This window comes from Manihot esculenta, chromosome 3, assembly GCF_001659605.2.
Source record: "Manihot esculenta cultivar AM560-2 chromosome 3, M.esculenta_v8, whole genome shotgun sequence".
Lineage (NCBI taxonomy): Eukaryota > Viridiplantae > Streptophyta > Magnoliopsida > Malpighiales > Euphorbiaceae > Manihot > Manihot esculenta.
Window position 1 is genome coordinate 11,738,781 of NC_035163.2, and position 24,596 is coordinate 11,763,376.

General features: G+C 39.6%; 2 protein-coding genes across 2 annotated transcripts; one reads left to right on the forward strand and one right to left on the reverse strand.

The window, feature by feature from the left end:
- The first annotated feature begins 556 nt into the window (after positions 1-556).
- LOC110611517 (dentin sialophosphoprotein) lies at positions 557-4,857 on the forward strand. The gene is made up of 7 exons (XM_043954776.1): positions 557-2,237; positions 2,373-2,500; positions 2,734-3,327; positions 3,403-3,865; positions 3,964-4,102; positions 4,193-4,286; positions 4,374-4,857. Exons 1-7 carry the CDS (start codon positions 1,008-1,010, stop codon positions 4,489-4,491), a joined length of 2,766 nt encoding a protein of 921 aa, XP_043810711.1. The 5' UTR covers positions 557-1,007; the 3' UTR covers positions 4,492-4,857.
- A 17,118-nt stretch (positions 4,858-21,975) lies between these two features.
- On the reverse strand, positions 21,976-23,405 carry LOC110612199 (ADP-ribosylation factor-like protein 2). Its single transcript, XM_021752907.2, has 3 exons — positions 23,359-23,405; positions 22,883-22,963; positions 21,976-22,295 (listed from the first exon to the last, which is right to left on the reverse strand). Exons 1-3 carry the CDS (start codon positions 23,386-23,388, stop codon positions 22,173-22,175), a joined length of 234 nt encoding a protein of 77 aa, XP_021608599.1. The 5' UTR covers positions 23,389-23,405; the 3' UTR covers positions 21,976-22,172.
- Positions 23,406-24,596: the final 1,191 nt, after the last annotated feature.

Sequence of the window (24,596 nt, forward strand, 5' to 3'; positions counted from 1 at the left end):
CATTTAAATTTTAAATTTCAAAAAAAAGGTAAAATTCAAAAAATAATATATATTTATAAAATTCTATTTAGACTTTGATTATTTATGTCCTGCTAAAAATTAACTAATTTATTAATTTAAAAATAATTTATATTTTTTTATTATTAATTTATTAAAAAATATTAATTTTTTAAAAATGAAAATTAGGGATCGAGAGAAGAATATGATACCTCTTAAATTTATTCAGATTTACTTATTATCAGACTAATTATGTGAGTCCATTGATTTTATTTATAATAATTTTTTAAAATATTTTTTAAATGATAATTTAGTAGGGAATTTAAACTGAAGTAGAATTGATATTGGTAATTACTTTCACTATGTAATTCGAGGTCAAATTTGACATTTTGGCTATAAGTTTTTCCATCCTTTGCGCTTGATGATTTTGGTTTTTCCGCTAAACCTACTTATGGACCCTACTCATATTTAACGGCTATAAACTCTAACGTCTATTTCTCTTCCTTCCCACCAACAAAATCCTTTTCAGCGTTTTACTTCTTCGTTTTCTTAATTGGTTTCTTTCAATTCATAGAGAAGAGAACTGTCTCTTTCTCTTATTTATGAATATTGAGATTCACCATTCCTTTTTTTAAGGTAAATACAGCGTTTCAGGAACATTTTGGCCTCTCTTTTCTGCGTCAATTTGTTACGTTTAGTCGTTCTAAATTTAGGATATGAGAATTGGAATTTAGCTATATTCTTAGAGGTTATTAGTTTTCCTAAACCGAGTATAGGCTTTGCTTTCGTGGGGTTCTGTTTTTGGAACTTGATTCAATTCTACAAAGGTGGAAATCCATTGGTAGAGATTTTCTGAGGTTGATTGTGAGTTCATAATTCTCCCCTCATTGAGAATGGGTTTCTTCCATTTTTCAGGGCCGTGCACCCACGAGGATGCATTTGCTTAATGATCATAGTAGTTTTTCTACGTTTTTGATGTTCAAGTTTTAGAAGAAAAAGACAAAAATTATATGGCATCTTCACAGGTTGAGATTGCTTCGTCTGCGCCATTTGGTTGTGTCTTGAAAGATCATAACCGGCGAGAACGATGCAGCAGAGATGCCATTCCCAAGGCTGCTGCTTCTACACAGGCTGCTTTCCAGAAGAATCTCAAGGAATTGGTCAGAGATCATCTCCATACTTGCATTTCTATTTCCTCCGATGAGAATTCCCAGAATAATGGAAATAACAACAACAGTAATAACGATGCCACCGATCATCATCATCATCCTCGTCAGCAGTTTAGATGTTTGACGAATCACCAAGAGGATATTACTAAAAACGTTGATGGGTCTTCATTGATAGGCTGCAAGCATGAAAGGACTCTGGATCGCTGGGCTGCTAAGCAGGCTCAAGAAATGGTTTCATCGATTGAAAGTCATAGTCAGGAGGCTGAATTATTGATTGCATCGCAGAAAACTTCATCTTCTGCTGTTGAAAATTCTCATACCTCTCGAAACTCTGTTGTTCAACCTGAAAGTTCGTCTGGAAGCTCGAATCTTGGAGCTTCTTCGCTGGTGCAAATATGGGAAGCAAGGCTAAGTCGACCAGAACCGAAAATGGACCGATCAAATAGCATGAAGAACAATCAAAACACAGCACCAGGTCCTAGTAGGACAGTTAGTAGGACAAGTTCTGGATCTAGCTTCGCTGAAATCATATCATCCTCAGTAGAAGAACCACCAAGACCATCTGATATACTAGAACCACCACCAAGACGATCTGATATAATAGAAGAACCACCAAGACGATCTGATACAGTAGAAGAACCACCAAGACGATCTGATATAATAGAAGAACCACCAAGACAATCTGATATTGTAGACTCTGCTGCACATGAGGAACCATTGGCAGATTGGGACTCAACTGCACAGAGTTCACGTTCCTCAAATGTCAGAAGCTCAGATGCAGGAGAGAAGGAGAAAGTTAAAATTGCAGATATCATAAAGAGGCTAACCTCTGAGAGCCATGATCAAGAGCAGGGGAATAGTGGTGGTGATCCGCCAAATCGTAGACATTCCTATGGTTCTGATCTCGTAGAGCTGAAAGCCCTTTCACATATTATAAATTCACCAAAGATAAGAGGGAGACAAGCCTACAACGACTTGCTCTTGCAAATGGTGCAAGAGAGGCAGCGAGAGCTCGTCTCACTCGCAGAACGCCAATCTGTTTCAAAATTCCACCAACGTGGACGCATTCAGGTGAAAAATTCCTTTCTTGAATTGAATGGTTAAGCAATGTGTGTGTCTGTGTGCTTTTTGTTTTGGCCATTTTTTTCTTTTTTACAGTTAGATAAGTGTTCTTACTTCTGTAAGTTATAATTGTCTTGTATGCAGTCCATTCTTCGATTGAGATGCCTGCAACGAGGAACGGCAATTCAAGAACAACGATCACATTCAGTTCAATCCACAGTAGCATCCGATGCTAATAGATCACACCAAAGCGCTACCATCATGCATCTGAGGTACTGCATTGGATGTCATCCTGATAATGATAAGCTGCGATTTTATAATTATAACTATAAAATATATAAATTATAACATAACAATAAAAATAAATTAATATAATTGTGTAATATAGTCTTGACTATATTATTAAGCTGGCGGCCCAGCGAGACAAGTTAAGAAATTATTAACTGATTCACGAAACCTTCCTGTTTATCTTCTTTATACTAACCTCAATATGAATTCCATATAGGGAGATATTTACTGCTGGGGTTGAACAAGTTAGAAGTAGCGCAAATGATGGAGCGGCTACTGACGGAAGTTCTAATGATACTGCAAACAACATTGTCGATAATGGGAATCCTTCCACTGTCCATCATGTCACTGAGGACAGTCATCACCAAGACACTTCTACTACTACTACTGCAACTGAAACTGCAACCGCAACCGCAACTGCAACTGCAACTGCAACAGCTGCTGCTGCTGAGGAGCAGGTTGCACCCCCAGCTGACAACTCCTTTTCACGGACAAGTGAAATCCATGAAGATGATGTTCATGAAAATAGTAGTGCAACATCAGATGTTACATGGGAAGGAACGTGTTCAGAGGGTAACAATTTTGACCCAGGAGAAGTTTTAGAATCTGCACAATCCTCGAATAACTGGGATGGGAATGAGATGAATGATGAAGAGAGTGTTGTGCATCATAATTTCGAGGAAAGTAATGATAATTGGTTCGCTGATATAGCTCGCCCACGAAGTTATTGGGAAGATAGAAGGCAAGCTTGGTATCAGGAGATGCTTTCTACAAGCTCAGAGAACAATGAAATAAGGCAGCTCCTTGAAAGGTATATATTTCCCTTTGTTTCTTCTTCATTATAGCTGAGCAACATCGAATCTGATGTTAGAAACCATTAATGCAGAAGAGCAGTATCGACTTGTCTTTCAAGTGACTTTAAAGAGAAAATGGATCGTTTGATGGTCTCTCGTGTGCGAATACAAGCTGATTGTGACGAACAATTAGACGAGGAAAGCCAGGAGAGAATGGGACAGTTGTTGCTGTCTTTCTTCCAAAGGCACTCGTCAAGTGAATCAGGCAGTTCAGAAGAAGAAATTCAAGAAGCTGATGAAGAAGGCAGAGAAGGAGGAGAAGAGGCTGATGAAGAAGAGTATGCAGAAGGAGGACGATTACTACAAGTTCATGAAGAAGAAAGCTCGCCCTCAATAAATTCTCCATCCCAATTCAGGTCATGGAATTACAGCGATCATCATGAAGTTGCTGATGATTCTGAACAGCTTCCAACTGCACCTTCACAGCCAATCCTTCCATCTGAATCTTCCAATCAGGATAGGGGACTCTTCTCCCCCGCAATCAATTCATCAATGGTGAGATTTTTTTTTTCTTTTTATTACACCTTTCATGGAGAACTTGGTATACAAATCCCAAATCTCCTTCCTAAGATATCACACTTCTGGGTTTACAGGGAATGGAGCTAATATACAATTTAAGAGGGCATATGGAGCAACTTCAGCTCGAAATTTCTGAGCTCAGAAGATCGATGCAGACATGCATGGCAGTGCAAGCTAAATTACTGAACTCCTTTAAGCAGGAAGTACATCCAGGTGAACTGAGAAAAATTAAACTTCTATCTTTTCCTGACAATGACATATTGAGTACATATGAGCAAACTAATCCCAAAAATTGTTCAACAGTTCCAGAGGCAACAATGAATTCAATCGATATGGCAACAAAGAGACGCATTTGCTGTATCTGCTATGAAATGCAGGTCGACTCATTTTTGTATAGGTAACTGTTCTTGAATCAACAACTTTTAAGTTTCCAGTTCAACTTTTCAACATCAGGAACAGTACCTCATGGATTGATACTTTTCAGATGTGGGCATATGTGCACTTGTCTCAAGTGTGCTCATGAACTGCAATGGAGTAGTGGAAAATGTCCAATATGTCGAGCTCCAATACTGGATGTTGTGCGGGCATATATGGATTCATAAAGTATCAGCGAACGAGTTCTTGCTCTAGAGGACCATCTTTTTTCATATAACTCAACTCAGTTTAACCATGAAATGGAAAAAATGACTCATGATTTTTATTTCTATTCTTCCTTTACCTGATTTGATTACTAATACCATATAGTCTTTGTACATTTTCAGTAATTTTTTTACCAAAAGAAACCGATTTATGTTTCTCCTTTCCACATATACGCTGTATATGATTTTTTTTAGGAGTAACAACATACACTCTCTGTTCATATTTCAATTTATCAGAGGTTTCAACTCATTCTGTGTTTCTGTATCTAATATCTCAATGATCATATTGTAACAGACTTTTGTAAAGATTGAGGTTCATGTCTATTATATTATTTCATCCACAGTTTTTGTCACAAGACCTCTGTGTAACATGTTATTATGAATTCAATTCCATTTCAGGAAACATCGATCATCTAATCATTACATAAAAGCAGTTAGTACAATGGCTTCTTCTCCAAAAATTTTCCATTGCCTATAACATTATTCCTCCCTTTTTTACCTTTATATCTCTCCATCAGTTCCTTGTGTTGGGAAAAAAACATGCTGAAAAGAATAGCGGAATATTTTTATTGAATAAAAATAATTTGTTTTACAATTCAACCACATTAACTGTATTATTTATCGAACTAATAATAAATTAAAATCTTAACGAATAAATAAAATAAAAAAGAATAAAATATAAGAATCACGAAAAATATAATTTAAATTTTAAAAAATAACCTAAATACTAAATCAAACATCTAACATTCTGACAGTGAAATCTGCAAATAATGTCTAATTAAATGTAAATAAACTCTTTATTGTTGAACAAAACAGCAATGCGTTAGAAATCCATTAGTGGGTGTACCGTGTATGAGGACTTCTTCCTGTGGGCACTAGTTTGCAATTAGACCACTTTTTCTTTTTTAGTTTCTTCAACAAGCTGATGGGGCAAAATCACCGAGTCACCGATAATTAAATCTGTCAATTTACTCAAAAAACAAATGGATTTTCGCTATTTGCTAATCCCTTGCCAAACTCCATCATTTATCATGATAGTTGTGCTCGAAAATCTAGAATTATAAGAGAAAAATATTTTTCATTTTCTTGCTTTCTGTGTAATAGAATACAAGAATTATATAGTATAATATATGATCAATTATGCCTGTGATTATACTATCAATCATCACCTAGAATCATGCTAGTATTATGCTAATTATGCTAATGTTAATCATTGATTAATTACAATTATGACAAAATATTCTTCCCAACACTCCCCCTCAAGTTGTTTTTTTATAGATCCAACATGCTCAACTTGCTCAAAACATTATGGAATATTCGTTCAGCAACTGCTTTAGTTAGGATGTCTGCCCACTGATCTTCCGATTGAATTGAAGTTCTCAGGTTAGATCAGGGAATTCTAATATCACAGAGAAAATACATCCTTGATCTGTTAGCCGAAACAGGAATGATAGACTACAAGCCGGTAGATACTCCAGTAATGGTCAATCATGAGTTGAGCAAAGAATCAAAAGAAGGACTAGCAGATAGAGGGAGGTACCTGAGACTGGTAGGAAAGCTGATTTACTTATCACATACCAGACCAGACGTGGCGTATGCTGTGAGTTTAGTAAGTCAGTTCATGCACGATCCAAAACAAAACCATATGGAGGCAGCATTGAGGATCGTTCGATATCTGAAAGGAATAGCTGGGATGGGCATGTTATTTAAGAAGAATGGTCATCTCAGTATCAGTGGATATCTGTAACGACCCCAAAATGGACCGTCACCGGCGCTAGAATTCAGGTCGGCTTAAGGCCGCCAGAACCCGTAGCAAGCCTGCTCTACTCTCTGTGTACCTGTAAATCTCATACATGATCATACATTTTCTGTGAAAATAAAAACTCTTTTCTGAACCAAGGCTTAACCTGTGCATGCACTATCTCTGTAGGTCCGATCATGTGAACCTAGGGCTCTGATACCAATCTGTAACGACCCCAAAATGGACCGTCACCGACGCTAGGATTCAGGTCGGCTTAAGGCCGCCAGAACCCGTAGCAAGCCTGCTCTACTCTCTGTGTACCTGTAAATCTCATACATGATCATACATTTTCTGTGAAAATAAAAACTCTTTTCTGAACCAAGGCTTAACCTGTGCATGCACTATCTCTGTAGGTCCGATCATGTGAACCTAGGGCTCTGATACCAATCTGTAACGACCCCAAAATGGACCGTCACCGACGCTAGGATTCAGGTCGGCTTAAGGCCGCCAGAACCCGTAGCAAGCCTGCTCTACTCTCTGTGTACCTGTAAATCTCATACATGATCATACATTTTCTGTGAAAATAAAAACTCTTTTCTGAACCAAGGCTTAACCTGTGCATGCACTATCTCTGTACTCTGTACCCCTGGCTAGAGCTTGCGCTAGATGGGTTAACTCATACCTGTTAAGCCTGGTTTTTCACATACTCTGTAAAACATATACATATACAGATCATGTACAAAACACATCACAAACTACTAAGTCAAGCACATCTGTAACTGAAAACATAACTATTACATCTCCTTAACATTACATGTCCACTCTACACTATTACACATCTCTTTACTCTTTCTGTATCCTGCTGAACTGTCCCTGTACACTGTATATGGAACCTGCAAAACTGGGGTGAAGGGAGTGGGATGAGCTCTATAGCCCAGTGAGTAGAACAGTAAAACATCTCAGTAAAACATGATCTCATGGAATGCGTCATAACACAGACAAGCCACATCAAGAGTAAACCTGTCACCACATAGTCCCAGTAACTCTGTGCCAGGGCGTAGAATCGAGCACCTGGTCTTCCTGTCATATATGTATATGTGTATATAACACCTCTGTACTTACCATTGCCAGGGCGTCCATTGCCAGGGCGTAGTCAAAGGCTCCTGGACTTTGCTATACCTGCCAGGGCGTAGTCAAAGGCTCCTGGACTTGCTATACCTGGCAGGTATAGCAAGTCCAGGAGCCTTTGACTACGCCCTGGCAGGTATAGCAAGTCCAGGAGCCTTTGACTATGCCCTGGCAGGTATAGCAAAGTCCAGGAGCCTTTGACTACGCCCTGGCAATGGACGCCCTGGCAATGGTAAGTACAGAGGTGTTATATACACATATACATATATGACAGGAAGACCAGGTGCTCGATTCTACGCCCTGGCACAGAGTTACTGGGACTATGTGGTGACAGGTTTACTCTTGATGTGGCTTGTCTGTGTTATGACGCATTCCATGAGATCATGTTTTACTGAGATGTTTTACTGTTCTACTCACTAGGCTATAGAGCTCATCCCACTCCCTTCACCCCAGTTTTGCAGGTTCCATATACAGTGTACAGGGACAGTCCAGCAGGATACAGAAAGAGTAAAGAGATGTGTAATAGTGTAGAGTGGACATGTAATGTTAAAGAGATGTAATAGTTATGTTTTCAGTTACAGATGTGCTTGACTTAGTAGTTTGTGATGTGTTTTGTACATGATCTGTATATGTATATGTTTTACAGAGTATGTGAAAAACCAGGCTTAATAGGTATGAGTTAACCCATCTAGCGCAAGCTCTAGTCAGGGGTACAGAGTACAGAGATAGTGCATGCACAGGTTAAGCCTTGGTTCAGAAAAGAGTTTTTATTTTCACAGAAAATGTATGATCATGTATGAGATTTACAGGTACACAGAGAGTAGAGCAGGCTTGCTACGGGTTCTGGCGGCCTTAAGCCGACCTGAATCCTAGCGCCGGTGACGGTCCATTTTGGGGTCGTTACAATACGGATGTTGATTGGGCAGGAGACCGTGCCGACAGATGATCCACTTTAGGATATTTTACCTTCGTTGGAGGTAACTTGGTGACATGGAAAAGTAAGAAGCAAAAGGTGGTGGCACTTGTAACAACCCGAAAATCGGACCGTTACCGGCACTAGGATCCGGGTCGGCTTAAGGCCGCCAAGACCCGTAGCAAGCCTGACATTCCTCCTGAAAACCTATTTAATCCCATACATGATCACAACATACATAAAAATTTAAAACTTTTCTTTCATACATCCAACTCAACCTGAAACATGCACTGCACATAGCCATAATCATAATCATAATCCCTCTGTGGGATCTCATCAATGCCCCAATGGGCGATACAACATGAGATGAGTTGGCTTTCATAAACATTATAAGACATTTTTGATCATGTAATAAAAGGGATACCTCATACACAACGTTAAGCACAATATCTATTCCTCAATGTCAATACATGACTGAAACTGTACTTTTACATAACATTAATACATCTATCATGTCCACACTAACTATTACATACACGTGACTTCATTACTCTTGTAAACCTCCTGGTCTACCCTGTACCTGCAAATCTGGGGAAATGGGAGAGGGGTGAGCTACTAGAGCCCAGTGAGCAGAATAATAAAAACATTTAAATCATATGGATCATGGAATGCATCACCTCACAGCTAATCACATCAAGGATGAACTTGTCACCAATAGCCCTCTACATGGTCCAATTGTGCCAGAACGTAGAATGGGTCCTGGTCTTTCCCTTACATATCATAACATAACAGTGTCCAACTGTGCCAGAACGTAGAATGGGTCCTGGTCTTTCTCTTACATAGTGCCAGCGAACGTAGAATGGGTCCCACTGGTCTTACTTTCCGTACCGTACATATCACATCGTCATATCATAGATCGAGGGCTATGGATCATCCAACATTCATCCACATCAACATAAAAATATGCAATGTAACATATTCGTGAATTCTAATGCAAGCAACCTACTTCATCACATGGCATTCATGATGCGTGAAACATGCTAAAAAGTTCATTCTTTGCTTTAAAACATAATAAGTTATTCCACTCGCCTCTGGATAGCTCTGACCAGACACTGGGGCAACAGACTCACTGCTGGGGTCCTCGGATCCTCGGGTCCGAACCTACACAGGTGGACTCAAATGAAGGACCAAACATACATGAACATAACTCTAAACTATCCCCCAAAAACCCCCTATGCACTTGTGCCTCCAAAACTAACCAAACATGCATAAACCTATTCTACAACATTCCCAAGCATTCACAAGCAAACATACAAGTTCCTAGGGGCATCAAACCATCAAAAACCCCAACTACAACACACAAGCAACTCACATTGCTCAAAAACACACCAAAAACCCATAAACATAAATATGACCTAAACATGCATTCTACTCCATAGATCTTGCATAAAACTTACTTTAAACATGAAATGAGCTTAAGATCGGCTCTTACCTCTTGAAGATCGAGAGAGAGACGTCCTAACTCGGAGGTGGGAGATTTTTGGGTTCTTGAACCTCAAAGCTCCAAAACTTGCTCAAAACTCGGAAATCTTCAAAACAAGATGAAAACTAGTGAAAAACTTGAAAGATCTGAAGGAAAAACTCAAGATCGGTGAGGAGTGGCGGAGAACTCACCTTGGCCGGAAATGGGGAAAAAGCTCGCCCGTTTTCAGCTAAGGGACCCTTTTATAGTGGCTGGCCAGGCCACGTTCGGGGGCCGAACGTGCCTCCGCATGCATGCCATGTTCGGCGGCCGAACTTGAGGTTCGGCGGCCGAACCTGGACTTTCCTCACTTATGCTTTCGGGGGCCTAAAGGCGCTCCCGAAGGCATGCATGTTCGGCGGCCGAACTTAAGGTTCGGCGGCCGAACTTGAGTTTTCCTTCAAGGTTGTTTTTATGCAAAAACTCATTTCCATTTTACTTAAAACCATGAAATACCTTAAAACATTTTATAAAAACATGATTCTACCCTACTAGAGGCTTCCGAGATCCGAGATTCCATCGGACGGTAGGAATTCCGATACCGGAGTCTAGCCGGGTATTACATTCTCCCCTCCTTAAGAACATTCGTCCCCGAATGTTCCTCAACTAGCACATAGCATGGCATAAAACATAACATACATAAAGACATAGAGATCCAACCTTAAAAGAGATGAGGGTACTGCTGGAGCATAGACTCCCGTGTCTCCCAAGTGCATTCCTCCAAGTTGTGGTGGTTCCACAGGACTTTCACCATCGGGATTTCCTTGTTCCTTAACTCTCTGATCTGGGTGTCTATGATCCGTACTAGCTGTTCAACATAGGTGAGATCCTCTTGGACCTCCACATCAGGCTCACTAAGAACCTTGCTCGGATCTGACACAAACTTCCTCAACATTGAAACATGGAAAACCGGATGGATTCTTTCCATTGAAGCAGGTAAATCCAGCTTGTACGACACATTCCCAATCTTTTGCAAGATTTCAAAGGGTCCGATGTATCGTGGGGCTAGTTTACCTTTCTTCTCGAAGCGAACCACTCCTTTCATAGGAGACACCTTGAGCAATACCAGATCCCCCTCCTGAAACTCTAACTGCCGTCTACGGACGTCTGCATAACTCTTCTGTCTGCTTGCAGCAGTCTTGATCCTTTCTCTGATTACGGGTACTACCCTGCTGGTGATCTCAACAAGCTCAGGCCCTGCCAAGTCCTTTTCTCCAACTTCTTCCCAGCAAACAGGTGACCTGCACTTCCTCCCATATAAAGCTTCATATGGAGCCATCCCGATGCTAGCATGATGGCTGTTATTGTAGGCAAACTCCACCAAAGGTAGATGTTGCCTCCAAGAACCGCCAAAGTCTAGCACACACATTCTGAGCATATCCTCTATGGTCTGGATGGTCCTTTCTGATTGTCCGTCCGTCTGTGGGTGGAAGGCAGTACTGAAATCCAACCTAGTACCCATGGCATTCTGCAGACTCCGCCAAAATCTGGAGGTGAACTGGGGCCCTCTATCTGACACTATCGAAACAGGAACCCCATGCAGCTTGACGATCTCGTCAACATACACCTGCGCCAACTTGTCCACAGAGTAGCCACTCCTGACAGGAATGAAGTGAGCAGATTTGGTGAGTCTGTCCACAATCACCCATATAGAGTCCAATCTGTTGGACGCTGCCGGTAACCCTACTACGAAGTCCATAGCTATATTTTCCCATTTCCATTCTGGAATAGGTAGCGGGTTAAGCATTCCAGCCGGCTTCTGATGTTCCAGCTTCACCCTCTGACACACTTCGCAGGCTGACACAAACTGTGCCACTTCTTTCTTCATAGCTGGCCACCAATAAACTTTCTTCAAATCTTGATACATCTTGGTGGCTCCGGGGTGAATGTTGTATCTTGCATTATGAGCCTCTCTCATAATGTCTCCTTTTAGCCCAATGTCATCTGGTACACATAGTCTGCTCCCATAGCGGAGGATCCCCTTGCTGTCAAATCTGAACTCACTGTCATTGCCTGACTGAACAGTCCTGGCAATCTTCACTAACTCCGGGTCCTCATGCTGTTTCTGAGCCACCTGCTCCAGAAACACGGGTGCCACTCTCATCTGGGCCACCAAGGCACCTGTACCAGATAACTCCATCTGTAGACCTTCCTCAATGAGCTTATAAAACTCCTTCACCACTGGCCTTCTCTCTGCCGATATGTGGGATAAGCTACCGAGTGATTTCCGGCTTAAGGCGTCTGCCACAACATTCGCCTTACCCGGATGGTACTGAATCTTGCAATCATAGTCACTCAGCAGCTCCACCCATCTCCTCTGTCTCAAGTTCAAATCTCTTTGACTCAGGATGTACTGCAGGCTCTTATGATCTGTAAAGATCTCACATTTAACCCCATAGAGGTAGTGCCTCCACATCTTGAGTGCAAAGATTACTGCTGCCATCTCCAGGTCATGTGTGGGGTAATTCAACTCATGCTTCTTCAGCTGCCTAGAAGCATAAGCGATCACCCTCTCATTTTGCATTAGTACACAACCCAGTCCCACACGGGACGCATCACAAAAGACTGTAAAGTCTTCATCACTGGATGGCAGAGCTAACACTGGTGCTGAAATCAACCTCTTCTTAAGCTCTTCAAAACTCTTTTCGCACTGGTCGGTCCACACAAACTTCTGATTCTTCCTGGTTAGTCTGGTCAGAGGAGCTGCTATCTTTGAGAAGTCCTGAACGAACCTCCTGTAGTAACCTGCCAAACCCAAGAAACTCCTGATCTCCGTCACTGAAGTGGGTCTAGGCCAGTTAGCCACAGTTTCCGTCTTCTTGGGGTCTACCTCTATACCATTCTCTGACACTACATGCCCCAAGAACGAAATGCTCCTCAACCAGAATTCACACTTAGAGAACTTGGCATACAAGCCATGTTCCCTCAAGGTCTGCAAGACCAACCGCAGATGATGGGCATGCTCCTCTGCATTCCTGGAATACACTAAGATATCATCTATGAAGACAATAACAAAGTGATCCAGGTATTGGCTAAATACTCTGTTCATGAGGTCCATGAATGTTGCAGGGGCGTTGGTTAACCCGAACGGCATTACAAGGAACTCAAAATGCCCATATCTGGTCCTGAAAGCTGTCTTCGGCACATCTTCATCCCTTATCCTTAGCTAATGGTACCCCGATCTCAGATCTATTTTGGAGAAACAACCCGCTCCCGCTAGCTGGTCGAATAGATCATCGATCCTTGGCAAAGGGTACCTATTTTTGGTAGTGACTTTGTTCAACTGCCTGTAGTCGATACAAAGTCTGAGGGATCCATCCTTCTTCCTCACAAACAAGACCGGAGCACCCCAAGGTGAGGTACTCTGTCGGATGAAGCCCTTTTCTACCAGCTCTTGCAACTGCTCCTTCAACTCCTTCAACTCGGCTGGGGCCATCCTGTAGGGAGGGATAGAGATCGGTCTAGTTCCAGGCACCAACTCTATCTCGAACTCTATCTCCCTAGCAGGTGGTAAACCTGGAAGCTCATCTGGAAAAACATCCTGAAACTCTCTGACAACTGGCACCGAGGCTGGCTCCCTGACCTGACTGCTAAGCTCTATCACATGAGCCAAGTACCCCTGTCATCTCTTCCTAAGCAACCTACGAGCCTGAAGAGCTGATATCAGACCTCTAGGTGTACCCCTTTTGTCTCCTCTGAAGACGACCTCTGACCCGTCCTGATCTCTGAACTTGACTACCTTGTCTCTGCAGTCCAAGGTAGCACCATGGGTAGATAGCCAATCCATCCCTAGAATGACGTCAAAGTCTGTCAAATCTAGAACCACAAGGTCGGCGGAGAGGCATCTTCCCTCAACAAAAACTGGACTGAACTGGCAGACTGACACTGCCACTGACGGGTCACACTTGGGTCCACTGACCCATAGGGGACACTCTAACCCAGAGACTATCAGACCCAACCTCTCAACGGCTCTCGGAGCAATAAATGAATGAGATGCACCCGGGTCCATTAATGCATACACATCAGAACACCCAATGACGAGATTACCTGACACCACAGTGTTGGATGTGTTTGCCTCCTGCTGAGTCATGGTGAAGATCCTGGCTGGAGCTGAAGGAGCTTCACCTCGGGAACCAGAAGAAGAGGCTGCCCCTCTCCCTCTACCTCTGCCACTACCCTGAGTTGTGGCTGGAACTGCTGGCTGTGCCACACTACCAGAAGCTGTCTGCTGGGGCTGGCCCATAAAAGGCGCTCTAGGACACTCCCGAGCTATGTGTCCCTCCTGTCCACATCTGAAACATGTATTAGTCCCAGCTCGACACACTCCCCTGTGTGGCCTTCCACATCTCTGGCATTCTGTACCATCTGAGCCTGAACTCGAGCCACCGCCAAATCCCAGACCGGATTTCAACTTATTCCAAAACTTATTCTTCTTCGGTTTCTTGGTGGTGTTATCCCACCTCTTCTTACTTGAGCTCTGAGAAGAGAGACCTGGTCCTCCTCTGCCTGGGGTCTTAACCCCTGAAGACTGGGTCACTGACTGCTTCACTGACCCCTCAACTATAGCACTCGCCTCCATCCTTCGAGCCATATCCACCACAGTGTGGAAACTTTCTCTCTCAGCTGACTGAATCAACGAGGAGTACCTAGAATGCAGCTTCATGACATACCTCTTGGCTTTCTTCGTATCTGTATCTAGAGCTTGCCCTGAAAAAGGCAATAGCTCCAAGAATTTATCCGTGAACTCCTCTACACCCATGTGCTCTGACTGCCTCAGTTGCTCAAACTCAATCATCTTCAGTTCTCTGGAACTGTCTGGAAAAGCCCATCCAGCGAACTCATTCGCAAATTCCTCCCATGTCATACCGTCTAGTCTCGGGTCCACATAACACTTGAACCATTCCCGTGCCTTCTTGCACTTTAAAGTGAACCCTGCCATCTGAATGGCCCTGCTGTCACTTGCCCCTAGCTCATCAGTTATTGTCTTTACCATTCTCAGATACTCAAAGGGGTCATCCCCTGACTTGTATTTGGGAGCATCCAGCTTGAGGTAATCTGTCATCTTTACCTTGCTCCCATCAGCTGAGCTAGGTCTAGGAGGTTGAGTAACTGGGGCTGCTGGTTCTGTGGGTGGTGGAGGTGGGGGTGCAGCATTCCCCGAGGTGGGGTTTGCCGGGTTTGGATAGAAGGGTGAGGGTGGATAAGCTGGGTACTGTGTATAAGGTGGATAGAAAGGTGGATAAGGCATGTAGGTAGGGTAGGGGTTAAAGCTGGAGTAATCCGATGTACCTCCCATCGGATACCTTGAACCCTGTGGAAAGGGTGGATAGTGGGGTGGAAAACCATACCCCGAGGCCTGAACGCCTCCCTGAGACTCCCCTGTCCCTTCTTCCTCCATGCTAACATCCAGGTTCCCATCCCTCCTCCGATCCTCTTCCGTAACCTCCCTCACATCTGAAGAACTTCCTCCTCTATCTGTCCCCCTTCTGCTAGCATCAAAAGACCTTCTAGGGTCCTTTGACACTCTTTCTCTGTTTGCTCTACAAGACATTGCCCTAGGCAATGTAGGAGGACGGGCACTCGTGCCCTCATCCTCAGGTGGCACTCCGGTCAATCTTGCAGATCGACGGGTTCCTCTCATCCTGTTTTCTGAAAAACAGTACACATCATACAAACATTAGCATCATATGGTTCATGTGGGCACACATGAACCCTCATCACATATACGTCATTCATATCATAGCATCAATGCACATGTATATACTCATGGCATTACACATCATCATACAAGACAGGACTCCACATCCTATCCTAGTGGACATGATCTTCCTATTGTGCTTGACCTTCTAGAACATCTATGAGCCCGACACTCTAGGTCCGATCCTATGAACCTAGGGCTCTGATACCATTCTGTAACGACCCGAAAATCGGACCGTTACCGGCGCTAGGATCCGGGTCGACTTAAGGCCGCCAAGACCCGTAGCAAGCCTGACATTCCTCCTGAAAACCTGTTTAATCCCATACATGATCACAACATACATAAAAATTTAAAACTTTTCTTTCATACATCCAACTCAACCTGAAACATGCACTGCACATAGCCATAATCATAATCATAATCCCTCTGTGGGATCTCATCAATGCCCCAATGGGCGATACAACATGAGATGAGTTGGCTTTCATAAACATTATAAGACATTTTTGATCATGTAATAAAAGGGATACCTCATACACAACGTCAAGCACAATATCTATTCCTCAATGTCAATACATGACTGAAACTGTACTTTTACATAACATTAATACATCTATCATGTCCACACTAACTATTACATACACGTGACTTCATTACTCTTGTAAACCTCCTGGTCTACCCTGTACCTGCAAATCTGGGGAAATGGGAGAGGGAGCTACTAGAGCCCAGTGAGCAGAATAATAAAAACATTTAAATCATATGGATCATGGAATGCATCACCTCACAGCTAATCACATCAAGGAATAACTTGTCACCAATAGCCCTCTACATGGTCCAACTGTGCCAGAACGTAGAATGGGTCCTGGTCTTATGCTTTCGGGGGCCTAAAGGCGCTCCCGAAGGCATGCATGTTCGGCGGCCGAACCTGAGTTTTCCTTCAAGGTTGTTTTTATGCAAAAACTCATTTCCATTTTACTTAAAACCATGAAATACCTTAAAACATTTTATAAAAACATGATTCTACCCTACTAGAGGCTTCCGACATCCGAGATTCCACCGGACGGTAGGAATTCCGATACCGGAGTCTAGCCGGGTATTACAGCACTGTAGAGTGCTGAAGCAGAATTCAGGGGGAATAGCAAAAGGACTTGCAGAGCTACTATGGATCATGGATCAGAAAGTTGATGTTTGAGCTTGGATTTCCATCAGGGGACGCAGCTGAACTTCGTTGTGACAACAAGGCAGCAATCAGCATTTCCGAAACTCCTGTTCAACATGATCGAACAAAACATGTTGAAATAGACCAACATTTCATCAAGGAAAAGTTGGACAATGGTTTGATATCATTACCGTTTGTTCGGAAGTATTTTACCCCCCCCAGGTATTTCATCTCAAATTCTAGGAATAAGTTGTCCCTCAACCGTTTGATCTCGTCCACATCGTCTCCTGTTATAATCATGTCATCCACATATATAATCAAACACGTGATTTTTCTTCCTCATCTCTTCAAGAACAAGGTGTGATCGGAGTTACTCTGTCGATATCCATATTTCTTCATTGCTTGGGTAAATCTTCCAAATCATGCTCTAGGAGATGGTTTCAATCCATACAAGGCTTGCCTTAATCGACACACTTCTTCTTGTCTATATCCACTCGTGAATCCTAGTGGAGCATCCATGTAAACTTTCTCTTTCAGGTCACCATACAGAAAAGCATTCTTTACATCAAATTAGTGAAGTGGTCGGTCTAGGTTTGCAGCAAGAGAGAATAGGACCCGTATTGTATCAATTTTTGTTACTGGAGAGAACATTTCGGAGTAGTAGACTCCATAGGTCTGAGTGTATCCTTTTGCTACCAGTCAGGCTTTATATCTATCCACCGTTCCATCCGACTTATACTTTACAATAAACACCCATTTGCATCCCACTGGTCATTTTTCCTTGGGTAGCTAGCATTTCTCCTAGGTTTTATTTTTCTCCAAGGCATCCATCTCGATCTCCATTGCTTCAATCCATCTCTTGTCCTTCTGGGCCTCTGTGGTATTCTTTGGTATCCATTCTAAGCAAATATTTTTTTGTAGTGTAATAAACTGAGGTGATAGATTCTCTCCTCTAGTAATATTTGCCATAGGATACTTAGATCTGGCTGCCTCGAATTCTGGATCATATCTCCTGGGTAGAATGCCTCTGTTACTCCGAGGGGGTAGTACATAGTGGCCTATTTCAGGAGACTCAAGGAAGATGGGTTCAGTGGTAAAGTTATTAGAGGAAGGAGAGGATTCAGATTCATATACATCAGTGGCGTATTCCTCAGGATATTCTACGATGGTAGGCTCTGGTTGTGGCGTTGAGATTGAGGACTGTATGAGATGATCAACGTCTCCAAGTTCTGGTGTAGACTCAGGAAGGGAAAGTGGATGGACAGTCTCTGACTCCCTCTGAGGATTTTTTGACTCTTCTTGAGGATAGCTAAGCCAACTTGGAAGTGGTGGTTCTGTTGTATTCTCCCCCTCACTGCCAATTGGCGAGGAGAAAAAAATACTCGTCTTCAAGAAAAGTGCAGTCCATAGTGGTGAAGAGCTGTTTAGAGATTGGATCAAAACACTGATAGCCCTTTTTATGGACACCATAACCGAGGAATACACACTTAAGAACACATGGATCAAGTTTAGTACGATGTGATTTAGGAATGTGAACATAGACAGTGCAACCAAAAATTTTGGGTGAAAGGTTTAGATGGGAAGGGATGGTGTGATGAAAAGACAAGGTATGTAGTGGAGATCAAAAATTAAGGACCCGAGACGGGAGTCTATTGAAGAGGTAAATAGAAGTAACAACTGCTTTGGACCAAAACTTAGAAGGGATCCGGGCTTCAAACAATAAGGTTCGGGTGGTTTCAAGGATGTGCCGATTTTTTCTTTCAGCGACCCCATTTTGCTGTGGGGTATAAGGACAAGTAGTTTGGTGAATGACTCCATTGTCCCGAAAAAAGGTTTGAAGATGATTGTTGACAAATCTCCCAATTATCAGACTGGAGGACTTGAATGGTGCTGTGAAATTGGGTTTTAATCATGCGGAAAAAAATTACAAAATTTTTTAGCCACTTCGTATTTATGTTTTAACAAGTAGATCCAAGTAACACGAGTGCAATCATCAATAAAAGTAACAAAGATTCTATAATCATGAGAAACAGTTTTCGGGGCAGCCCCCATACATCATAGTTTATTATTGAGAATGATACTAGTTTATTATTGAGAATGGAGTATCAGATTTATTTGCAGAAATATGATAAGTACTCTTATGACTTTTAGCAAGCATACACGAAGAACAAACAGGGATATCAATGAATTTAAATTCAGGAAACAAAGCACGAAGATATTCATTTGAGGTATGGCCAAAGTGTCAGTGCTAGAGCCATAATTATTGGGTTGAAGACCCTTGAGCCAAGTGAGCCGACCCAGTGCTTGAGACCTCCTCCACATAGTACAATCCATCTTTCTCAGAATCACGACCCAGTACCGTGTCCGTATGAATATCCTACAAAACACAAAAATGAGGATACATGAGTACTTTGCAATTTAACTGCTTGGTGATTTGACTGACAAAGAGTAATTTGCAAGATGAGGAAGGTACATAGAGGCAGTTGGAGACATTTAAAGTGGGAGGTATAGAAACGATACCACTACAGATGACTGGGAATGAGTCACCGGTTGCGTTTAGAATATTGGATGTGGTGGATGAAGTTCGGGAAACAATATCTAAAGGATCATTGGTCATAGTGTCTGTGGCTCCTGAATCAAATATCCAACCACTAGTACTATACACATTATTAACATGGCCAACACAATTATTTAAAGTGATAGGGATAGAAAGGTCATTTGACCTTTCCAACCCTAAAATATCTCTTTCACTATCGGTTGAGGCATTTGTGCCTCCTTCCACTCTCATACCATCTAGAATTATAGGAAGAAAAGTATTTTTCATTTTTTTGCTTTCTGTGTAATAGGATACAATGATTATATAGTACAAGATATGATTAATTATCCTATGATTATACTATCAATCATCATCTAGAATCATATTAGGATTATGCTAACTATGATAATGTTAATCACTGATTAATTACAATTATAGCAGAATATTCTTTCCAACAGAAAATTTAAAATTAAAAAAATTACGATTTAATTTTTATGATATTGAAAATTTTATTAGTTAGTCTTTCAATTTTAAAAAGTATATAAAAATATTTTTGATATTTTAAAAAGTCTATTAGTTAATCCATCAATTAATTTTACCATTAAATATTTTACTATTTAGTTTAGATGGTTTTAAAATATTATTAGTTAGTCTTCAAATTTTTTAAAAATTTACTAATTAATATCTTGGTCATATGCATTTTAAATTTTTTTTATAATATTTAACAATTAAAATTAACGAAAAACTAATTAATAAATTTTTTAAAATATAAAAAATATTTAATTACATGTTTTAAAATTGATTATCAATTTTTTCGTAATATAAATTAGATAGTAATTTTTTCTAAAATTAAATAGTGTTGGATTTTTCCTAAGAGTCTTTTCATAAAATATTCAATACATTTCGATTGAGGTGTAACTAAAGCAGGCCAATGTGTAAAAATATTTAAATCGTAGTTAGGAAGTCTACTACTGCCTCTATCCCATAATATCTATAGTATAAGGTTCATACATCCAAATTAATAACATTAATTAATAAATTTAATTTTAAAAAATGTATTATAATTTATTTAAAATACCCTTTAAATAGTTATATTTTTTTATATATTAGTATTAAATGATTTAAAAATTAATATGAATATATATAAAAATAAAAATTAATATTATCTTAAAATTTTAAAAGTGAAATAATTTGATAAAAAAATTATCTAGGACAAACATTTAGTATGTGATCGAGGTAGTTTTTACTTTTGAAGTCAACGATATCTAGTTGCCATCTTTATGCTCACAGTAGAAGTTTATCGTCGTTTATCTTCTTCCTTCTCTTTCTTTTGCATAAACCAAGTAGTTATCGGAAATTAACGAGACAATGTATCACTTCATTTTTACTCCAATTACTTTAAGTTTCATGATAACTTTGTAATCTAAAGAATACGTGATATAGTATAATAATAGCTCAAAATAGACCAAACCAGCACTTGAAAACAAGACCACATGACTCGAACACTAGGTCTCAGCTCTTCATCAAAATTCATTTTTTCAACTACAGGGCGAGACTGCATGAAAAGTTAATGTTATAAAACGTAATCCAGCAGATCTCTATTACATCTATAAATGCAAGATCTAATATTCACTAGTTGATACTAGTCGGATTTCTAGAAAAAGTGACAACCAACTACATTTTCTTACATTATAAAAACAGATGAATACAGAGTACGTAATTTTTACACAACTACTCTTGAATTCAAAACATTACATTGCACTCGTTACTCACTAGTATCAGAGTGACTGTCATAAGTATCCATTACCTTACTTTCTTTTTCTTATAGATTGATCAAGCACAGTCTCATTTCAGTCACATCAATACAAATCTTTTTTATTTTTTTTAATAAATCAAAATTTTATTGGAAATAAATCTAATTAAATTTCTATATTTTTTTGTTAAAAGTCAAATAAGGTGAATTTAAATTTTAGGCCAATTAAATTTATATATTTTTTAAGGATCAAATATGTTCTAATATAATATAATATTATTTTTAAATAATAAAATATTATTTTTATAATTTAAAATATTAAAAATTTTAGTATTTTAATTGACATAAAAATCTAAAAAATATATAAATATAACAAATATTTTTTAAAATTCTAAAAATAAACTTTATTATTAAAAAATAATATTATATTGCATGAGAGCTTATTTCACTCTTAAATAAAAGTATAAGGGTTTAATTGAACTTATACCCAAACTTTATTTATACTGAAATTTAACAGATTAAACCATACTAAATCCTGAATTGCATGTCAAAAACCAAACAACCAACCTAACACTACAAAAAAATAGTGATTTAGTGACCAAAATTTTGGTCGCTAAAAGGAAGAATTTGGTCGCTATTTCATAATAGCGACCAAAATGAAATGGTCGGTGTTTGGCCAGTCGCTAAAGTTTTGGCGACAATCTGAAAATTAGTCGCTAAAATAGCGACCAATCAGCGACCATTTTGTGGTCGCTAATTTGGTGTCATGGCAAATTAAGTATTATAAAATAGCGACCAATCAGCGACCATTTTTTGGTCGCTAAATTTTGATCGCGAAATGGTCGCTGTTTTGATCGCTATTTCGCTATTTCGTTGTTATTTGATCGCCTCAGGGAAGAGCATTTGGTCGTTATTTCGTTGCAAATTAATAGTAAAATCAAAAAAATATTTGTTATTTAATTTGCTTTTGTGGCTGATTAATCACTAATATTGACACAAACTTCCCATTGAAAGTTTCAATAATACTATTGACCCAAAAAGTTTCACAGCTTGACTTTTTTTTTTTGTCCAATTCACAGCTTGACTAAATTCCACAACAATAAGATAGTTAATAAAACAGTACAAATGGACCTTAATCAGTTCTCTGAGAGGGCCAATAAAAAAAACCCTAACTCTATTGCTTAATGTTGACTAGATCCTAAGGTATCATCATGTCCTGAACTAACCAATCAAATCCCTCAAGCAGCCCCTCCCCTGTATATGCGCTACAGCCCACGATTTTCCAATGCCTAGTTTTGTCCATATTCTCCAGGTTTAGTACCTGCAGAAGTTTTGCAAACTCCATTTTAGAATTTCAAAAGACGAAAGCAAGGCTATAAATCAGACATAATAACTTTTGAAGAAAAGAAAAGGGAAACCAAAAAATTATATATATATATAGTAGCTTTAACCTGATTATGTTGGAAGTCTAAGGTCAAGATACTAAGGCATGCTTAACCATTTTGAACCATGCTTCTTCTTTCATTGCCCAAATACTGGAGAGTTACAGATATTTAAAAATATATGCATATCAAGTCGACTTCTGTAATCATTAAACCATGAAATGTTCTTTGCCCCGTTCTGATCAAATATAATAGGATTTAAAATAGAATAGGAAGAAACAGAATACACGTGCCTAACATCATTAATAGCTGCTGAAACAAACACACCTGATGACATAATTGAGAAAGCAAGATTCACAAGTTGACACACATGCTCAAATATCAAATTAAAGTTCACAACTACACCGGGAGAGTGAATATTCCAGGACAATGAGCAGCACAGTAATAACATGGAAAAAGGACAACAAACTTCAAGTTGGTCCAAGAAAGAAAAATGACCTACAAATTATAATATTTAAATCAGTACCTTAGCAATTTCATCTGGTGTAAGAGCACCTTTTAGGTCTTGCTTATTTGCTAGTATTAGCAAAGATGCTCCAGAAAGCCTCTATCAGATTAACAAATAAGCAGAGGATTAACCAGAAACCAAAGAAGGGCAAGGAAACAATGATAAGCAACAAATAAGAAAACGCATTTCAAAAATAACTAGAAAAGATAAACACAATATTGTGATAGTCCTATGAATTTGATATAGGTTTCTGTTACAGGGTTGGAACAATCTGCACATTTTGTTTGGCTTTTTCAATGTATCCTCTATTCAAACTTGATTGCATATTCACCACTAAGTTATTAACAAAACCCAACTAACTGCACTAACAATAGGACCTAACAAATAGACTATGAATGAACCTGCATGAGCACAATAGGACCTAACAAATGGACCACATATCATCCTTTGGGCCCTATTGAAATTACTAAAAGAAAAATTAGGCTGTAAAATACCTCTTCCTTCAAAAGATAATCGAGTTCCATTTTGCAATCATCTAAGTTCAGATTTCACTTCCTTTCGTTATAGGAAAAATATGAAAGGATAGAGAGTTGTCTCCGACTGGAAAGTGGGAGATGTCGCCACATTGGAGAGAGAGAAGGAGATATCGCTGACTGGGGAGACAGAAGATTTATCGTCACTGGGGAGAGAAAGGAGATTCAGAAATAAATAGATCTCACAAACCTCAGAAAGCACACATCTGAAATCACAATTTTAAAATATCCATCCAAACCTGCAGTGACAGAGGACGCGGCGAGGAGCAACACCGGACGGCAAGACTGGAGCAGAGGAAGCGGCGGAGAAGAGCAAAGAAGCAAGCAGACCAGCGGACGCAGGAACCGGACGCAGAACGACGTTGACAGCGTGGAGCAGAGGAACGATCGGCGGGAGGCGCACGGCTGTACCAGACGAGTGACGGAGAGGCCGAATGGGGGAGGGGAGGGCGGTAGTAGACTTGAGAGTTGAGAGAGATTTAGGGTTGGGATTTAAGGGTTCTTTTGATAGTAGGTTTGTTTATTTAGGTTTATTTTTTATCTTTCAATTAAGATTTTATTTTTATAGTTTATATTATTTAAAATGTTTTATACTATATGTTTATTAATTTTGTCTTTAATGGTATAATTTTTTTAAAGATAAATAATATAGTTTTATTGTATTAAAATATTATACTGTATTAATTTACAATAACAATATTTTAAATTATTTTTTAAAATAAATTGTACTAAAAATAAGAATATACGTAAAATTATAAAAAAAATATTTTAACAGTATATTTAATCTTAATTTAAAATTTTAAATAAAATAAAATTTAATTAAAAATTAAATTAAAATTTTAAAAATAAAATGGTCGCTAATTGGTCGCTGATTGGTCGCTGTTTAGCGACTAAACTAATTAGTCGCTAAATATGATCGCAAATTATAACATTATATTCCCACTCAAAAAATACTCGCAATTTCGTCGCAAATATGGTCACAAATATCTTGCGCCACTAATTCCTGCTAAATTTAGCGACGATTTAATATTTGGTCGCTAAATAGCGACCAAATAACGACAAATTTTTGGTCGTTGAGTTTTTTATTAAATAAAAATATTATTTTATTCATGTAGTAGCAGAATGGTCGCTGATTGGTTGCTATATAGCAACCAAAAATTTTAGTCGCTAATCTTGGTCGCAATTTCACAGTTTTTTTG

What these genes read in the sequence shown, in the direction of transcription:
- LOC110611517 (XM_043954776.1), top strand. Translation starts at nt 1,008, where the DNA reads ATGGCATCTTCACAGGTTGAGATTGCTTCGTCTGCGCCATTTGGTTGT. An exon ending in ACCAACGTGGACGCATTCAG is followed by an intron (nt 2,238 to 2,372) that starts GTGAAAAATTCC and finishes TCTTGTATGCAG; the next exon opens with TCCATTCTTCGATTGAGATG. An exon ending in TAAGCAGGAAGTACATCCAG is followed by an intron (nt 4,103 to 4,192) that starts GTGAACTGAGAA and finishes ATTGTTCAACAG; the next exon opens with TTCCAGAGGCAACAATGAAT.
- LOC110612199 (XM_021752907.2), bottom strand. Translation starts at nt 23,388, where the DNA reads ATGGAACTCGATTATCTTTTGAAGGAAGAG. An exon ending in ATTATCTTTTGAAGGAAGAG is followed by an intron (nt 22,964 to 23,358) that starts GTATTTTACAGC and finishes TTAATCTGATAG; the next exon opens with AGGCTTTCTGGAGCATCTTT. An exon ending in CACCAGATGAAATTGCTAAG is followed by an intron (nt 22,296 to 22,882) that starts GTACTGATTTAA and finishes AAACTTCTGCAG; the next exon opens with GTACTAAACCTGGAGAATAT.